The sequence below is a fragment of the Ailuropoda melanoleuca genome, chromosome 16 (genome assembly GCF_002007445.2).
Source record: "Ailuropoda melanoleuca isolate Jingjing chromosome 16, ASM200744v2, whole genome shotgun sequence".
In the NCBI taxonomy this organism is placed as follows: Eukaryota; Metazoa; Chordata; class Mammalia; order Carnivora; family Ursidae; genus Ailuropoda; species Ailuropoda melanoleuca.
This window is the reverse complement of record NC_048233.1, coordinates 41191857-41209089: the sequence shown is the minus strand read 5'-3', so window position 1 is coordinate 41209089 and position 17233 is coordinate 41191857. Positions and strand designations below refer to the sequence as shown.

General features: G+C 46.1%; 1 protein-coding gene and 1 long non-coding RNA gene across 2 annotated transcripts; one reads left to right on the top strand and one right to left on the bottom strand.

The window, feature by feature from the left end:
- On the top strand, positions 1-17084 carry CELA1 (chymotrypsin like elastase 1). Its single transcript, XM_002921562.4, has 8 exons — positions 1-82; positions 745-827; positions 1944-2044; positions 2930-3055; positions 4334-4470; positions 5940-6085; positions 16026-16175; positions 16926-17084. The coding sequence occupies exons 1-8, from the start codon at positions 43-45 to the stop codon at positions 16941-16943; spliced, it is 801 nt and encodes a 266-aa protein (XP_002921608.1). The 5' UTR covers positions 1-42; the 3' UTR covers positions 16944-17084.
- LOC117796802 lies at positions 9075-15592 on the bottom strand. The gene is made up of 3 exons (XR_004621471.1): positions 15205-15592; positions 13535-13659; positions 9075-13129 (listed from the first exon to the last, which is right to left on the bottom strand). It is a non-coding gene; the product is annotated as an uncharacterized LOC117796802 (long non-coding RNA).
- Positions 17085-17233: the final 149 nt, after the last annotated feature.

Here is a 17233-nt window from a genome sequence, read left to right as displayed (position 1 = left end):
TTGGCCCATGGCAAGGGGGCAGTGGTCTACTCAGCTGGCAACATGCTACGTTTCCTGGTGTTCACCACCCTGGTCCTTTATGGTAAGTGGGTCATTCGGCCTGAGTTCTAGAAGGAGGAGGATTTGAACAGGAAGGTTAAAAGCTATCCTTAATCCAGGCCTGTTCTCTATCCCAGAGCGGGATGGAGCATTCTGTGAGTCTAGCAAAAACTTTACCTTCCTGGAGCCCATGAGAGGAAGAGTCAGGGCACTCTCCATGCAGAACCCTCTGGTTGGCAGGACCTTGAACCACAAAGCAGAGAAGCCCCTTTCGGGGGCCTGGGCTTTCTCACCACCCCCACTGAAAAGGAAGACATCCTCAGCAGGTGCTGACTGGGATGAGCACTGCCTTCCTTGCCCCCTGGAGAATCCTGCCAAAGACTGTATGTGTGGGTAGAGATGGGGGGTCACCTCAGGCCATGAGATGCCCCGAGCAAGGCTGAGGCACAGGGAGCCTCTAGAGCCCTAGCCTAGAGACGTGAGATGCCTCCTTCACAGCATGCGAGAGTTCTGAGGACGTCTGGGGGAGGCAGAAGTCGTTCAGACTCCCCCATTTTCAAAAGGGGCTCTCCTAACTCTCAGCGGGGCCCCTCATTTGCTAGGGAGGAACTGCGAATTCGCAGACAAAGCAAACTGCCGCCCTGCCCCCCACCCTGAGCTGACCCCATGCTTAGTCATCACTCACTTTTCTTCTGCCCCACAAAGGACACAGCACCGAGGACTTTCCAGAAACCAATGCCCGGGTAGTTGGAGGGACTGAGGCCAGGAAGAATTCCTGGCCCTCTCAGGTGGGTGTTCCTTCACAGCCCCAGACTTCTAGCAAAACAAGCGTTGCCTGTAGCTGGTAGACGAGATTATGTGTGTTTGCGTATGTCCTTATCCAGAAGAAGCTCTCCAACTGTCTGGATTCTAGATTTAAAAGATGAACGGGACCAGGCCTAGGTGGAAAAGGCACGCGAAGGTTTTGGAGGAGGGGATTTGAACCCCAACCCCACTCACTGTCCCAGGCACACACCCAAGCACAAACCAAATTTATGTCCCCAGAGACACCACTGTGCCGCACTAGCAAGACTGTACCAGACCCATACCTCCGACTCCTCACGCACACCCCCCACTCCGCGCCGCGCGTCTCTGCCTCCGAGCACGCCCCCACCCCGAGGAGCGCATGTTGCTTATTTGGCTATTTAGAGTTTCTACCTTTGTAACAGGCCAGCCAGGCTTTGACTCAAGCAGTTCTAAATGTGTAAAACTGGCAAATGAACTGGGGAATGGCCACACTTTCAGAAGAATCATGACAGTTAGAATGAAATTCAGTTCACAAAAGTCTGCAGCGCAATTTTCAGAAGTAGAGCTGTTGTGGAGTAGGAAGGGCTGAAGACGACCCGAGCTGATAAAAATGAGTGTTTCAGGGGCCATTCTGAGTATTCCCTGAAGGAGGGGGACGGGGTATGTCTTGACCTTGGGGGCGGAGCTCTGGAGACCTGAGCCTGTGGGCTCAGGCGATGGAGAAATTCCATGGCCACATTTCCTACCAAGAGGGAGTGGAGGTAACAGGACCTGGGTTCTTGGCCCTTTGCAACAACCCAGAGTAGGGATGTCAAATACACTGTTGTGTGCCTTTCCTCCCCCGCCCATGGACACAGGAAACATCACCCAACAACGGAGCACTCTGCGCTGATCCCAGGGCCATCTGCACACCCCCTCTCGCCACCACTCCAGGAAGCCACCAGCAACCGATCAGTAGCAATTGACAGGTCCAACGAAACCCACTGGCCATCTCTGGCCCACAAAGTTGGAGAAGGTTCTGAAGGATGGCAGGAATTGAAGGAAGGGTAACAGGTAGTTTGGAGCAAAATCTTTTAAGAAACCCCAACCTCTCCTTCTTTTCTCCCCTCCCCTTCTAGATTTCCCTCCAGTACCTGTCTGGGGGCAAATGGTATCATACCTGTGGAGGGACTCTCATCAAACGGAACTGGGTGATGACAGCTGCTCACTGCGTGGACAGGTGAGAAAAACAAAAACCAGCCTTGCTGAGCCCCTAGAAGGGGAGAAGTCTGGCCTTTCTGGAGGAATATGTATCTTTGAGCATTCGGAGCAAGACTTTAAGGGAGTGTTGGGGGGCCGGCAGGGAGGTAGTAAGATACAATGAAAAGTACAGATTTTGGCATCAGGCAAGCTTAGGGTCAAATCCCATCCCACCTTCTTCTACCTTTGTGACCTTGGCTGACTTACTTAGCTTCTCTAAGCTCTCATTCTCTTATTTCTAACATGGGGTCACAATACCTACTTCATAGAGTTACTAGGAAGATTAAGTAGATGAATATCTCAGCGCCTGGTCGATGCCTGGCTGGTAACCATTTCTTTCATATTTGCCTTGAGCCATTGTTCTCAAATCTGAGCATGAATCAGAATCACCTGGAAGGCATGGATTGCTGGGTCTGGCCCAGCAGCGCTTCTGACTTGGTAGGTTCAGGTTCAACCTGATAATCTGCATTGCTAACACGTTTCCAGGTTATGCTGATGCTGCTGGTCCAAGGGATCATGCTTTAAGAACTATTGGTTTATAATCTCCCTCAAATCCCCCTGTGGCTATGAGCCATTATATCATTCATGCTCACCACGCCTCTCCCAGGTTATGAGATATTCAGTCCATGAGGGTTAGCTTCATGAACTGGGCAATGAAGTTGATGGTAGTTTTTGTCCCTCCCCCAAGTCAGTAAATTAGAGAAGGAGAGAGCTTGGTACTTGCTCGCCTTCCAGGGTCTTTCGTCCGCCCTCTGTCTGGGCTAGATAAAATGGCTTCCTGTCTTAAAGACAGGACGTGAGATGGTTTCCCAGCTTTTCTCTGAGGGGAAAGAGCCCCCTTAGATCTTCTCTTCTGTCACTGCAGACAAATGACCTTCCGTGTGGTAGCTGGAGAACACAACCTGGACCAGAATGACGGCACGGAGCAGTCTGTGAGTGTGCGGAAGATCGTGGTCCACCCATCCTGGAACAGCAATAACGTGGCTGCCGGGTAGGGGCAAGGCTGGGCTGGCCTTGGGCTGGGAGGTGGAGGGCTGGCTGGCCAGCAACAGGGTCTTGGCGTCCCTCGCGTTCATCCAGAAGGACTCTGACAATTTGGATTTTGGAAGGCTTGGGAATTTTTGAAGGTCTTTAGGATTTCTTGGATCTAAGCTGGTCTGCATGACTGGATCCCCTTAAACTTCTCTGCAGAGTTTAATGGTTCCATTTGTGTTGTTATTATTCATTTTCTGGAAGAGATTCCATCAGCAAAAGATTCATTTCTTAAAATGAATCTTATATGAAAAAACTCCTGCAAGACTGAGCTGTAAACTTTTGGAGAGGAAGTGGTTAAAATGGTGGTGGGTTTTCTGGAGTGGGGGCGTTGGTGGGGGGGGGAATTCGGGTAACTGGGATATTTCTGCAGAGCTTTCAGAACCACGCAGTGTTTTTCATCTTTCTCCTTTGAGAATTTTTCTCTGCCACCAAGATCATACCACTTGGCTCCTTTCTGATTCCCCCTTCGTAACTGAAAGGTGCAGGCTCCACTCCCCTGGGTTGCAGAGGTCGCAGCTAGACCACACCACCAACAGCTCACCAGCAGGTGCTGCTGTTAGACAAGTAATAAATAGCCTACCACCTGGCTGTGTCGCGTGAGCCCCAGCGAGTCAGTCCCCTCCTCCTTCAAAGTCATTAGTTTCTTTTTTTTTAATAACTTTTTCTTCTTTTCTTTTTTTTTTCCTTTAAAGATTGACTTGTTTATTCTACAGAGAGAGAGAGACAGTGCATGCATGGGGGAGAGGGAGGGAGAGAAAATCTCAAGCAGACTCCCTGCTGAGCACAGAGCCCCATGTGGGGCTCGATTCCACAACCCTGAGATCATGACCTGAGCCAAAATCAAGAGTCGGACGCCTAACCAACTGAGCCACCCAGGGACCACTAAAGTTGATAGTTTTGGGGGTTTTTTTAAGATTTTATTTATTTATTTATTTATTTATTTGAGAGAGAGTGCACTAGAGGAGAGAGCGCACTAGAGGAGAGAGCAAGCACAAATGTGGGCAGAGGGGGAGCGAGAAGTAGACTCCCTGCTGAGCAGGAGGCCCGATGTGGAACTCGATCCCAGGACCCCGAGATCATGACCTGAGCTGAAGGCAGACGCTTAACCGACTGAGCCATCCAGACGCTCCTAAAGCTGTTAGTTTCTAATTCTATGGGGACACCAAGGCTTAGTGAGGGCCAGTCCCTACACTGACCTGAAGGAAGGCCTGAGCTGGTTCCTTTCCTCCCACAGCTATGACATTGCCCTGCTGCGCCTGGCCCAGACAGTTACCCTGAACAGCTATGTCCAGCTGGGTGTTCTGCCCCCCGAGGGAACCATCCTGGCCAACAACAGCCCCTGCTACATCACAGGCTGGGGCAGGACCAAGAGTAAGTCACCTGCATGGGCACCATCCACGACGTGGATCTTGAGAAGTCAGCAGGGTTTCTGGGGCACATTTTCCTGTGGTCCTAGTTGTTCAGAGCCAGAATCAAGGAACCAGAGATAAGATAACTGGTGCATGAAATCAAGCTAAGAACAGGCCCCAGAATAGTCAAGTCACTCACCCGCCTCATAACTAAAACACAACAAAACAAAAACAGAAAACCTTACCTCAGAGAATATTTTGTACCCACCTCTCATTTAATTTAATTTTAAAAGATTTATTTATTTATTTATTTGAGAGAGAGTGTGCAAGTGAGCATGGCGGGGAGGAGCAGAGGGAGAGGGAGTCCCTAGCAGACTCCCTGCTGAGCACGGAGCCCCCCATGGGGCTCGATCTCAGGGTCCCGAGATCACAACCTGAGTGGAAATCAAGAGTCGGACGCTTAACAGACTGAGCCACCCAGGCGCCCCCACCTCTCATTTTATACGTGAGGAAACTAAGGCCCAACAAAAGTAAAGACCTTGTGTAAGATCATGTGACTAGTTAGTAACTAGTTAGCTGGGGCCAGGACCCAGGTGTCTTGGCTCCCACTTTGGTGGTCATTACACCATCACGCTACCTCCATAGATAGTCACTGGGCTGTGGGTTGGAGTGAACAAACCAGAAGAAGCTGTAGGTCCAGAGACGGGAAGGCAGAAGAGGCCTCAGCTCTCCCCTGACCATCATGGGAAGATTTCTGGTGGGGACTGCCCTCCAGACAACATGGAACGGCAGGAGGGCTATGAGCAGAGATAGTTAAGAAGCGCGGAGGCAGTGGGCCTGACAGAAGTCTGTCAGCCAGGAGGCAGTATTTGAGCTCTGGAGGCGAGGAGAGGCGAGGCCTTGCTACGGGCAGCCCGTCTACTAGTAAAACCAGGAGCTGAGAGAGAGAGACACACGCTTCCAATGCAGCTGCTCTCAGTTGACTTAAAGTCATAGTGGTTCAACCTCCTGATCTATAACTTGAAGGGGCTGTTGTAAGGATACAAAGCAATAATTCATGTGCCAAGGCTTTGGAAAGTCCAAAGAGCCAGATAAAGGAAAACCGCACCAAGCTCTTACGAAATGAAAATAAGGGTGTACGGTCCCAGTTCTGCTTCGTACGGTTTGCAGTGTAAGGTAAAAGCAGGAGAGTCATCAGCAAAGAAGACCATTTTGTTCACTTTAATTTTTTTTTCTTTTTTTAAGCAGGAGTAGGAGATTGGAGGTTGGTGGTTTGGAGCTTGGGAACAGTGATGGAGGATGACCCCTGAAGGAAAGGGCCTGTAGCTTCCACAGAAGGGGGGGGGGGTCTATGGAATGCAAGGTGCAGAGAGAAGGTGCTTGCCCTGAGTTCAGCTTTCAGCAGAGCTTGGGAAGGCTAGGCGGGATGTGGAAGGCTTTCCCCCTGGAGAGCATCTGGGGTTGACCTCCAGCTCTGTGTGTCCTGTTCAGCCAATGGGCAGCTGGCCCAGACCCTGCAACAGGCCTACCTGCCCACCGTGGACTACGCCACCTGCTCCAGCTCCTCCTACTGGGGCCCCACCGTGAAGAACACCATGGTGTGCGCTGGAGGAGACGGAGCTCACTCTGGATGCCAGGTGAACACGTGCAGGAAGTGTCAGAAATCCCACACTAGGTCCCTCCCCTCTCTGCCTCCCATCCCCTACCTTCTCCTCACTCCCTTTTCCATACCTACTCCCACCCCCACATACAGACCTGACTTGCTACTCTGGCGTCTGAGTGAGAGTGAGTCTGTGCCTGGAACTCTAGACGCACAGAATCTCAAAGTTGAAAGGAACCCTAAAATTCATCGTGCCCAATGCCCTGACCTCGAAAGCTGGTATGTGGCCCAACATTTGTGTGTTGGTGTATGCGTGTGGCCCTTAGAAGCCGTTAGCCACCTAGACTTTTTACAGCCCAGAGTGGTGGTTGCAATTGTGCACGAGGAAGCTCTCTTCCCATCAACCCCAGCTTTTCTTGAATTCCTCCTCCACCAGCCCAGGAGGATAGACAGGTGAATATGGCAGGAGAAAGCGCACAAAATGGTGTTATAATCATATACATATATAATTACGTATAATAAATAGATTCTTCTTCTATTTAGACAAGATCAATCAGCAGTATACCATCTTACAGATTTCTTAATGCAGTTCAACAAATGTTCTTGATTACTTGTGAAATGCCAGGCACTATGCTAAGTGTTAGAGATACAAAGATGACTCAAACCGAATGGTCAGTGGAGGAAGGGCAGGAGCAGACACGTGATGGAACATTGTAATACAATGTGAGTAAGTGTTATAATAAAAATATGCAAAGAGCAATAGAGGAACCCAAAAGACAGGCACTAACCTGTACCTGTTGGGGTCTTGCCCCCCCAAGAAAACAGAGTCTGTAGGTGAGTCCTGATGCTACACAGGAGAAAGCCAGGCAAAAGGGGAAACGCTATTCAGACAGAACAACATGAATGAGGGCATGGGCCGAGAAACCATCTAGAACACTTAAGAGAATTACAGGGCGTGCTCTACAGCTAGAGCAGAGGTCAGAGCCCACAAACTTCCAAATCCTGCCTGCTGCCCGTTTCTCTATAGTCTAGGAGCCAAGAATGGTTTTTTCATTTTTTTTAAGTTTTTTCAAAGATTTGTTTATTTATTTTGAGAGAGAGAGCACAAGCAGGAGGGACAGAGGGAGAAGGAGACAGAATTTCAAGCCGACTCTGCTCAGGGGGAAGGCTGACGTGGAGCTTGATCTCCCCACCCTGAGATCACGACCTGAGCCAAAACCAAGAGCTGGCTGCTTAACTGACCAGCACCCAGGTGCCCTGGTTTTTACATTTTTAAATGGTGGAGAATAAATTTTAAAAAGAATAATGTCATGACACATGAAAAATATAAAATTCCAATGTTTACAAAAAAGGATTTAATTGGAATAAATATAGCCATATTTGTTTACTTGTTTACTTGCATATTGTTTATGGCTACTTCCATAGAGTTGAATAGTTGTGACAGAGACTCTATAGCCTGCAGAATCTAAAATGTTTTCTATTTGGCCTTTTATAGAAAAAGTGTGCTGACCCCTGGGCTAGAACATAAACTATCCCCATACCAGGGAATGTCAGGAAATGACATTAGAGGCAAGTAGGAGTCTCTTGACTTAGTGCTTCAAGTGCCATGTGCAGGGGAAGAAAAATTTTCCCTTCCTCCCTTCTAGGTTCTTTGGCTCGTCTAATAATTAAATTGGCATAAGACAGATTAACAGGAGAAAAACACATTGAATTTCATATGTGCAGAAGCTCATAAAAATCAGAGACTCAAAGACAAAGGCCTTTTAGACAAAGAAATGTTAATTTGTGAAGAATTGACAGGGCAAAGAAGTTTGGGCTTGGGGTAAATGAGTGAAGAAGCAATAGGGTGAGGTTAACAAGGTTTGTTATATAGCCCTCAATTCCCTCTCTCTAGTGATAAAGAGATACCTCCTGGTACAGGAAGAGTGCCTTTCACATGGGAGGTTATTTTCTGCTTGCAGAGGAACAAAGTAGGGTTAGAATGTCCTTACAGTGTCTGTTCTTAAGTAACTTCAATTCAGAATAATCAATAACCCCAAGTGGCATACGTGGGGGCAGCAGCCAGCCATGAACCTCCACCATATGCTTAGGGACATGAACTTCATCTCCAGGCCTGGGAAACCATTGAAGAGTTATGAACAGGAGAATAGCATGATCAGATTTGCCTTTTAGAAGCATTGTCTGATGACAAGGTAAGCATGTCTTTGAAGAGGGTAAGGTTGGCCAAGACAGGCTAGGAGACTACTGAAATTATCTAGGCAATAGATTTGAGGGCTTGAACTACGGCAGCAGAGAGGAAGGAGAAAGAAGGAGGATCTGGAATGACTTTCAGGCATCTGGTTTACGTGATCTGGGGAGGGGTTTGTTGCCTCCAATCACAGAAGGTTTATAGGACTTGGGAGAGAAGGTGATGAATTTGGTTCTGAACAAGTTGAGTCTGAAATCCCAGTGGGACCTTCAGGTATAGTTAACCAGTAAGTAATTAGATATAAGGAAGTAGAACTTGTGGGGAGAGCCAGACTAGAGATACAGCAGGTGAGATCCACCCCCCAACCCCCACCCACCGCCATCCCACAGGGGAGAAGTTGTAGAATGAGAAAAGAACAGTGAGTTGAGGAAAGAACTGTGATAACATGAATACTTGAGCGCTTCTGGATAGGTGGAGGACAGAGAACCCATAAAACTAGAAAGGGCTTAGAGATCATAAGGGTTTTCTAGAATCTCAGGAGATACTGATGTGTCACACACAGTATCCAGTGCATCCAGGAGCCACAGGAGATAACCGGAAGTGCCTACTTGGGCAGTTGGTGGGTCACCGGTAACTGAGGCAAGAACAGTGTCAGGAGAGGGAAGAGGGGAGAAGCTTTATGGAAGGTAAGAAATGAAGAGTCAATGAGAAACATAGTAAGGAATGGAGAATCCTCTTCCAAGAATCTTGGATGAAAGAAAGGGACTAGTCTGGTAGCTTTCAGGAGGATGGCAGGTCACGGAGGGGGTGAATATAGTATGGTACCACTGAGTGTGTTAATAGGCAGAGAAGAAGGGATCTTGTAGAGTCAGAGAGAGGAAGGAGTGAATAATGGCACAAGATCCCAGAGGAGGAGAGGAGGAACCAAGGGCACAGGTGGAGCTGCAACAGGAAGGGAGACAGCAAGAGAACAAAATGTGCACGGATTTGAAAGTGTGCGTGGGCTGGGTGGCTGGGGGACAACAGGGGTTCTGCATTATTTTTTCGATTAACTTGAAAACTAGCAGCCAGTTTGAACGCTGAACATGAAGGAGCAAGGGTTGTATGGGTCTGGATTAATTAAAGTGAGTGGGACAATGATCGGCCTCCAGGATGTTCCTGAGAGGGTGAGGCTGGAGACCACGCAATAACTGAATATATGATTCATTCCGTTTAACTGGAGACCCAGTTGCAGGGAATGGGTTAATCCAGGGCTGGGTTTTCCTGTATGAACTGGAGCAAAAGGACAAGAGTGCAGACCAACGGCAAGGTCTGTGATAGGTGAAACAGAAGCCAGCAGCAGGCTGGGAGGCTGACTGAAATAGTAGAATCGAATGATCAAAGATTTCTGGTGAGTACTTAGAACCACGGAAGTAAGGCAGGCCAACACCTCCCAGTTTGCCCAGTGTCCTGTATCCTGGGAGCCCTACGTGCAAGTAGGGCCTGATACACGAGGCAGTTTCTGCCAGGTCCTCACCCTCTAGCTTCCCCTTTTACCTTAAGGTTTAACGTTTCTGAATTAATTCACTTTCCCTCTGCTCTCTCGGGGTCTTGAACTCTGAAAAAGTAGAGTGCTTTTCTTCTGGCAGTTGGCTCCAAATTGACAATTCTCTGAGGCAGTTGTGTCTCCATGGCTTTTCCCACTGCAGTTTACCAAGACTATGTCTTCTGGGTTTTCAGACTGCTGGGCCCCAACCCTTTCCCTCAGACTGGATTCGCTGAGCCCCTCTCGCCTCGATCCACTCATTCCCACTGAGCTCTTTACAGCTCTTCCTTCTACCCTCAACTCCTCAGCCACACCTTCCATCTCTCCAGAGCCTGTTTCTTTTTAGTTCAATTAGCACAGGACAATAGAATTATATATAACTTAATTACCTTCCATTCCTCTAGTCCTGAAATATTCTCAAACCCCTACTAGAATTTGGGTGGAAGAGGGGTGCCTGGGTGGTGCAGTCAGTTGGGCAACCAGCTCTTGGTTTAGGCTCAGATCGTGATCTCGTGTTTGTGATCTCGAGGTCACCAGATTGAGCCCCATCTGAGTCTGCTTGCGATTCTCTCTCTCCCTCTGCCACTCGTGCTCTCTCTCTCTGAAATAAGTACATCTTTAAAAAAAAAAAACAAACAACTCCCACTTTTGATCAGCGTCTCAGCTTAACTGAGCAGTACGATCAAAATGGAAGGCATTAGGGCCGCTCTCAGTGCCTGAAGTTCTCGCGGCTTTTTGTGAAATTCTGTTGATCCTTTGTGTGGTATTCACAGGTCACAGTGGTTTTGGGCTTAACCTCTGTGATATTCTACAGGCCACACGACATCAGGTTCATAATCTATAAGTTGCTCATTCTCTTCATTCCTTTTTTGGTGTTTCTGTTTTGGGGAGATCATTTGCTTGGTGGTCAGTGCCTGTGAACATGCATTTGAAGCTGTTGAGAGGGTAACAGTGGACCAAGGAGACTATGATGATTAATTCCTGGTGTTTGGGAATGCACTTTGGAGCCATGGTCCCCAACGTCCAAACCAATCAAAATCAAAGAAGTCAAAGGGAGGTCCTATTGTGGGGGTCACCCTTTTAAGTCAAGTGGCTTGCTCAGTGATCTTATGTTAAGTGAGTTTCAACTCCTCCAGAAGTGTTAATCCAGGTGCAACAGGTGGTGTTGGCCACAGTGGGGACATCCCCTTGCTCAGCTAAAGATAATTAAGGACTATGCTATCATCAAGAGCGGCTGTGGCCAGAGAATCTAAGGGTCTTTGATGGGCAGCTCTTATCTTTGTCTTGGCAACAGATTTTACCATATCTTCAAGAGTTAAAGAGGTTTCTGATCATATTCTGATGTACATTTCCTCTACTCCTAACCAGGGAAGTGTGGCTCTACCAAAGGAAGTGAATCCCGAGTCATGAATAATCAATGATTCCTTTCTAACTCAATTCTTCCTCTAACTCGATGATGTAAATCCAGGGGAGTTGTACAAGGAGGGGTCTTAGTTCATACATGGCAAGCTGGGGACACACTTGGATGACCTAAAAGGCACTTCCTGGCTGTGTGCCAGCTATCTAGTCCTTTGGAGGCCCAAGGAGAGTTCTAACCACCAGGGACAAAGACAAACCCTCTCGGGGCACAAACCGCTTCTCGATCAGGTGGCACTGTTAGGTGGATTCATTCTCGGAGATTGTTGGGTTTGCCCATTCGAGCCAGGGGTCAGTTAGGTCTTTTCTTAGCCTGAAATAAAAAGTTGTTCTAAGTTCCAGAGGTTACCCCCTCCTTAGCTGTGGCCCAGTAGATGTGGAGGATGGTGTTATCTTTCCAGGCCAGCACCAGAGTAAAGGAAAGAGAAGAGGAAAGGCCTTCAAATTCAGTTAAAGTAAGAAGTCTTGATCTGGCGTCTTGATCTACCTCGACGTCAACTACTTCTCTCCCTAGTCACTTTGACTCGGAGGTCTCTAACACTTGTGTGGCACCAGATGTCAGGTGGGGCCTTCTCCAGCTGTGAGATGCATATCCAAGGTTTAAGTCCCTGGAGACTGGCTGCCTTCTGGGTGGTGAGGAGGACCTGGTGTCGTCCCTTCGAAAGAGATTCAAGGGCAGTCTTTGTTCTTAGTGATTCCAAATCAGAAGGGTGAGAGAAAATTGGAAGTGTTAGTTTGAAGAGTCATAGCCAGATTTTTTAGGAAACTAGAAGAATTCAGGATCCAGTCCAATTTACAGGTATATAATAGAACCTCTAAGACAATTAACAGGATTAGAATCTAATCCACATGAAAGTGTAAACATAATTTCTTCTCTCACAATTACCTTCATTTTTTATAGTAAAACTAATTTGTTTGCATTAAACTTTGCCTGATTATTTACATAAGTGAAGCAAGAATAGTGATTACCACATAAATTCTTTTTTAAAAAATGTTTAACTTTATTTAAATCCAATTAATTAACATAGAGTGTATTATTAGTTTCAATGTAAGCTCTTTTTAAGACCGCTTTGGTGGAACCTTGTAAGCAAAGTACCAGCTCAATTTTTCCCTGAGACTTTATGGACTCTCTAAGGTCAACCTTAGTTCCTTGAAACTGTCTGGTCATATGTGAGTCTATGCACAACTTTCTCAAATATGATGTTCTAATCAGAGCTTTGGTAATATAACCAATGTTTCCAATTGTGTCTTGTTTTACAAGGAGATCAGATTCTCATTGAACCTATATAAATAACAACAGTTTCCCTGAAACAACATGGGTTTGAACTGTGTGGGTCCATTTATAAGTGGACTTTTTCAAAAAATATAGAATAAGTGTATTTCTCTTCCTTATGATTTTTAAATAACATTTTCTTTTATCTGGGTTATTTTACTGTAAGAATACAGTATAGAACACATATAACATAAAATATGTGTTAATCGACTGTTTATATTAACCAGTAAGGCTTTTGGTCAGTAGTAGGCTACTAGTAGTTACTTTTTCTTTTTTTTTTTTTTTTTAAGATTTTATTTATTTATTTGTCAGAGAGAGCGAGAGCACAAGAGCACAAGCAGGGGGAAAAACAGGCTCCCCACTAAGCAAGGAGCCCAATGCGGGACTCAGTCCTAGGACCCTGGGATCATGACCTAAGCTGAAGGCAGATGCCTAACCAACTGAGCCACCCAGGAGTCCTGTAGTTACACTTTTGAGGAGTAAAAAGTTATACGGGCATTTTTGACTATGCAGGGAGGGACGGTCGGTGTCCCTAACCCCCATGTTGTTCAAGGGTCAAGTATATATTGTCAAGAAAAGAATACTTGAGAATTTTTGAATTCTGGAGAGATCAGGTAGGGAGAAAAAGGAAATGTTTCGTCTTTGGTCACAAAGATATATCTCACCAAATTGTTGATAGCTGAAAAGAAAAGAAAAAAGGGTTTCCTAAAATCTGGAAAAGCAAAACATTAGAGAACCAGCAATGTTTTAAACGAGAAGTCATACAAATTATAATCATCCTCCCCAATTCATGAGGGCCCATGAAATTAACATTCGTCCTATTTGAATCCATTTTTTTCCCCAATAGTTCTGGAAATTTTCAACCAGTTCAGTTGCTTGATCTGAAAGTATCAGAAACCTATATTCTAGAGTACTGTCAGATTCTTTTCCATGAATTTCTCTGAAGATAAAACATATCTGCAGGAAGCTTTTGTAAAATCATCTGAGTAAAACAGTAACTCTGTAAATGATAAAAAACTTCAAAATGCCCATTGTTAAAGATCTGATGAGAGTTCAATATAATGGAACTGACAAGGGCACTTACCCGTGGCCCTTGGAAATGGCGAGAAAGACCGTAAACTCAGTGTTCGCAAAATGCCACCCATGCCTGTTTCTTGGTGTCCCCAGAGCTGTCAGAAGTGTCCTTTGGTCTGGCCTCTGCCACCAAATCTGTTAAATAACAAAAATTCAGCTGAATAAATTTAGAGATCCAAGTGGCTTCACTGATTCATGAATCAGATAGCATCCTATCTAGAAAATAGAAAAGAGCTTCATTAAACTGTAGAAAGGAAAAAGGTTTCAAAGGCAAAGAGAAAATGGAAAAAGGAAATTATTAGCAAAGAAAACCTTGTTTTAGGCAAGGCTGCCCTCGTAAGAGGTCTATCAGCGGATTACCTCCCAAGCTGACCGGGAAATTCTAGGTTGGCTGGTTAAAGGTCCCATTTCTGGGAGAAGCTGAAGCTACAATTAGGTAGGTATTAAGTCTCAGTAGAGTTTGGCGTAAGTGACTTTATTTTGGGCCTGCTGTCATTTTTTAACAGTTGGAACATTTTGGAAGAGTGCTTTGTGATCAAAAGCAGCTTATAAGTGAATTATATATATCTTCATGGAGTCAACAGCTGCTCTTGTCTGTCTCTGTTCTTCCAGAGACATGCTTGGCACACCCAAGCGTGTATGTTTTATTGTGGGTCCCTAGTCATGTGTTCCTCTATTTCTCTTTCTTGTCTTAAACACTATTTGATGTTGCAAATCCTTCAGTAAGTTCATGAGAAAGGGAAGCAGGTTGTTTGGGGTTTTTTTCCATTTCTTCCCCCACCCCCACCATCCCCACTTTGGCAACCAACAGTCTGTCCTCTGTATCTATGAGCTTGTTTTGTTTTGTGTTTAGATTTCACATAGAAGAGAGATCATAATGTATCTGTCTTTCTTGGTCTGACTTGTCTCACCGAGCATACTGCCCTCGAAGTCCATCCATGTCCTTGCAATTGGCAAGATTACCGCTTTTTTCATGCCTGACCTCTCGTCTGTATTATATTCTAAAATTACCTTTCATTTCCTGCAGAACTTTTTTCCCCTGGAGTTAATAACTGTCTTTTTAATTTGAATAATGTATATTCCTCTCATCACTAATTCAGCTCCATACTGGTTTATAAGTGACTTACTTTATCCTCTCTTGACCCCAGTGTTTTGTGTCTTGGTATGGGTCTATTTGCATTTATTGTGAAAGAGACTTGGTGGGTTTTCTCATTTTAGAAACTCCAGAACTTTGGTTCTGAAAATGTTTATTGGTTGATGATTTCTTCCTCTCCATTTTTCTGTTCTCTCTAGAATTTCTGTTATTCACCTACTGACCTCCTTAGATAGTCCTCTTATTTTCTTAGTTTCTCTATATTTTGTTTGTTCTATTTTATCTTCCAACCCTTCTGATCTTTCATTTCTATGATCATAGTCATAATTTCCAAAGGTTCTTTTTGTTTTCTGAATGTTCTGTTTAATGACATGCTATTCTTGTATCATGGATGCAATATGAATCATAGTTTTCTATTGCTTGTTTCCTTCTTCCTGCAAATCTTGGTTGCCTTCATTTTTTTGTTTATTTCTTTGTCTCCTTGTTGTGAACTTTATTGTTACGTTAGGGGCTTTCATCGGATGTTTGGTATGCCTTCACCATCTGCTCTTATTTCAGAGTGAGGGTAATAAAAAGCTGATCAGTACCTCTGAGCCTTCGGTGGGATTCATCCACAGTAAGCTGGTCTTTAGGGTGATTTAGTGAGGCCACGGCAGCCGGGGACCTCCAATGGCTGTATCATCTGGTCTTCCCTCTTATGCTGGTCAGATTTTCCAGAGAAATATCTCCATTTTCTGTCTGGAATTATAGAACTGGCATCCTGGGAGCTGAATAAGGAGGAGAGTGTCAAGGTCATATTCTATCCACCCAGGTTCCTCTGATTCTAAGCCTGAGCATGTAACCACTACCCAATATGTCACTTTCACTCCTCTTTACCCCAGTATTTTTTTCCTTACGCCAGTTTAGTTTAACATGTTGACTACCCACCCTGTGTCTAAACACTAAGTCTAATGAGAACCATTGGTCTGTGTGCTGGGGATGAAAAATTCCTTAGAACACTCTACTCGCCCTACTCCCAGGTGCGATGTAAGTCAATAAAAGCTATTGAGTTTAAGATGGTCCAAGTTCTATGCCAGCATTGAGGAGAGGAAACATATCAGTAAGACACAGTTCCTGTCTCAAGAAGCTCATAGATAGGCGTGGCAGGTAGAAACAAATTATGAAACCAAAATACAAGGCAGAACACGACATGAGTACAGCAAAAGAAAGGAAGAGGTACTGCGGTTGTTAGGACAGGAAGAAGAGATTTCATCTGCATTGTGGGGATATGAAGGAAGTGGGGATTTGAATTGGAGCTTTAAAACTGCACCGGATTCTACAAGCAGAAATGGGGAAGGGGGTATAAGGAAAAGCAAAGGTTCAAAGATTTAAAAATGGAGTTTTAGGCCCCTCCTTCTCCTCCCTGCAGGGTGATTCTGGGGGCCCTCTCCATTGCTTGGTGAGTGGCAAGTACACCATCTATGGAGTGACCAGCTTTGTGTCCAGCCTGGGCTGTAATGTCTCCAAGAAGCCCACAGTCTTCACCCGGGTCTCTGCCTACATCTCCTGGATAAACAACGTGAGTCTTCGCACATGACAGGTTGAAACAGGGTCACCTGAAGACCCATGCGCTGGCTGGGTCGGAGAGCAGAAGCTGGCCAGGGGAAGCCGTCATCTTCCTCCCCACATTCATTTGTTTATTCCTGTCCCTTGCCTCCGTGGTGCACTTTCCCTCGATAATGCTGCTGTCCTGGGTTCCCCTCCGCATACCCACTCGGGCTTCACCAAAGTGTTTACTGCTTAGGGCAAGACAGTGACAACAGCAGACCTCAACCAGGCACACATCAGTGCTGTCCTAAGTCAAAGCCAAGGGAAAAACGGCTGCAGCAAGGCCCCCGTGCTCCCGGGCAACAGAAGAGTCACTAACATTTTCTCTCATGAGCTCTTTCTAAGGGCATCATGAGGATCTGGTCTACCCTTTGGCAAGCGGTTTTACCACCCTAGACGATGCTCAAAGGTTAGTGAGACTTTACCTACACACTGTCCTAATGGTGGAGCCCGCCTACGCCCTCCAGCCTTCAAACACACTCGGGAGTCTTGTGGCATGAACTTCGCTTCACAACCTTTCCGAGGCCTGTCCTTGCCACTAAGTGCTGGGTATGTGCCTATAACACTGAATGTGCCTGACACAGCTGAGATCTACTTCCTGCCCCCTCCCAACTCCCCCAGAAACCCAGTGCAGGGCCACACTCAACCAGGAATCCCGGAAGAAAACAGAAGGGAGGTGGGCAGAAGTTACTGACTGTGGACATATCGGCTTTTCCTCCAGGTCATTGCCTCCAACTGAACATCTTCCTTGAGTCCAATGGCCTGCCCAGGATGATGCTTAGGTCCACACTAGGACTTGAGGCCATCAAGGAAAAACCATTCTGAGAGACCACCGAGCCAGACACAGAAAAGCAAATAAAACTGAATACATACATTATCATCCTGAGTCCTTTTGTTTGCAATGGAGCTCTCTAAAGGAAATGCAGTTCTAGGGTCCACATGGGATGTCACCACATCTCTGTGCTCGTTCTTCCATTTACCACCACCTCTACCAGTTCACAAACTAAGCCGAGTGGGAGTGGTTTTACA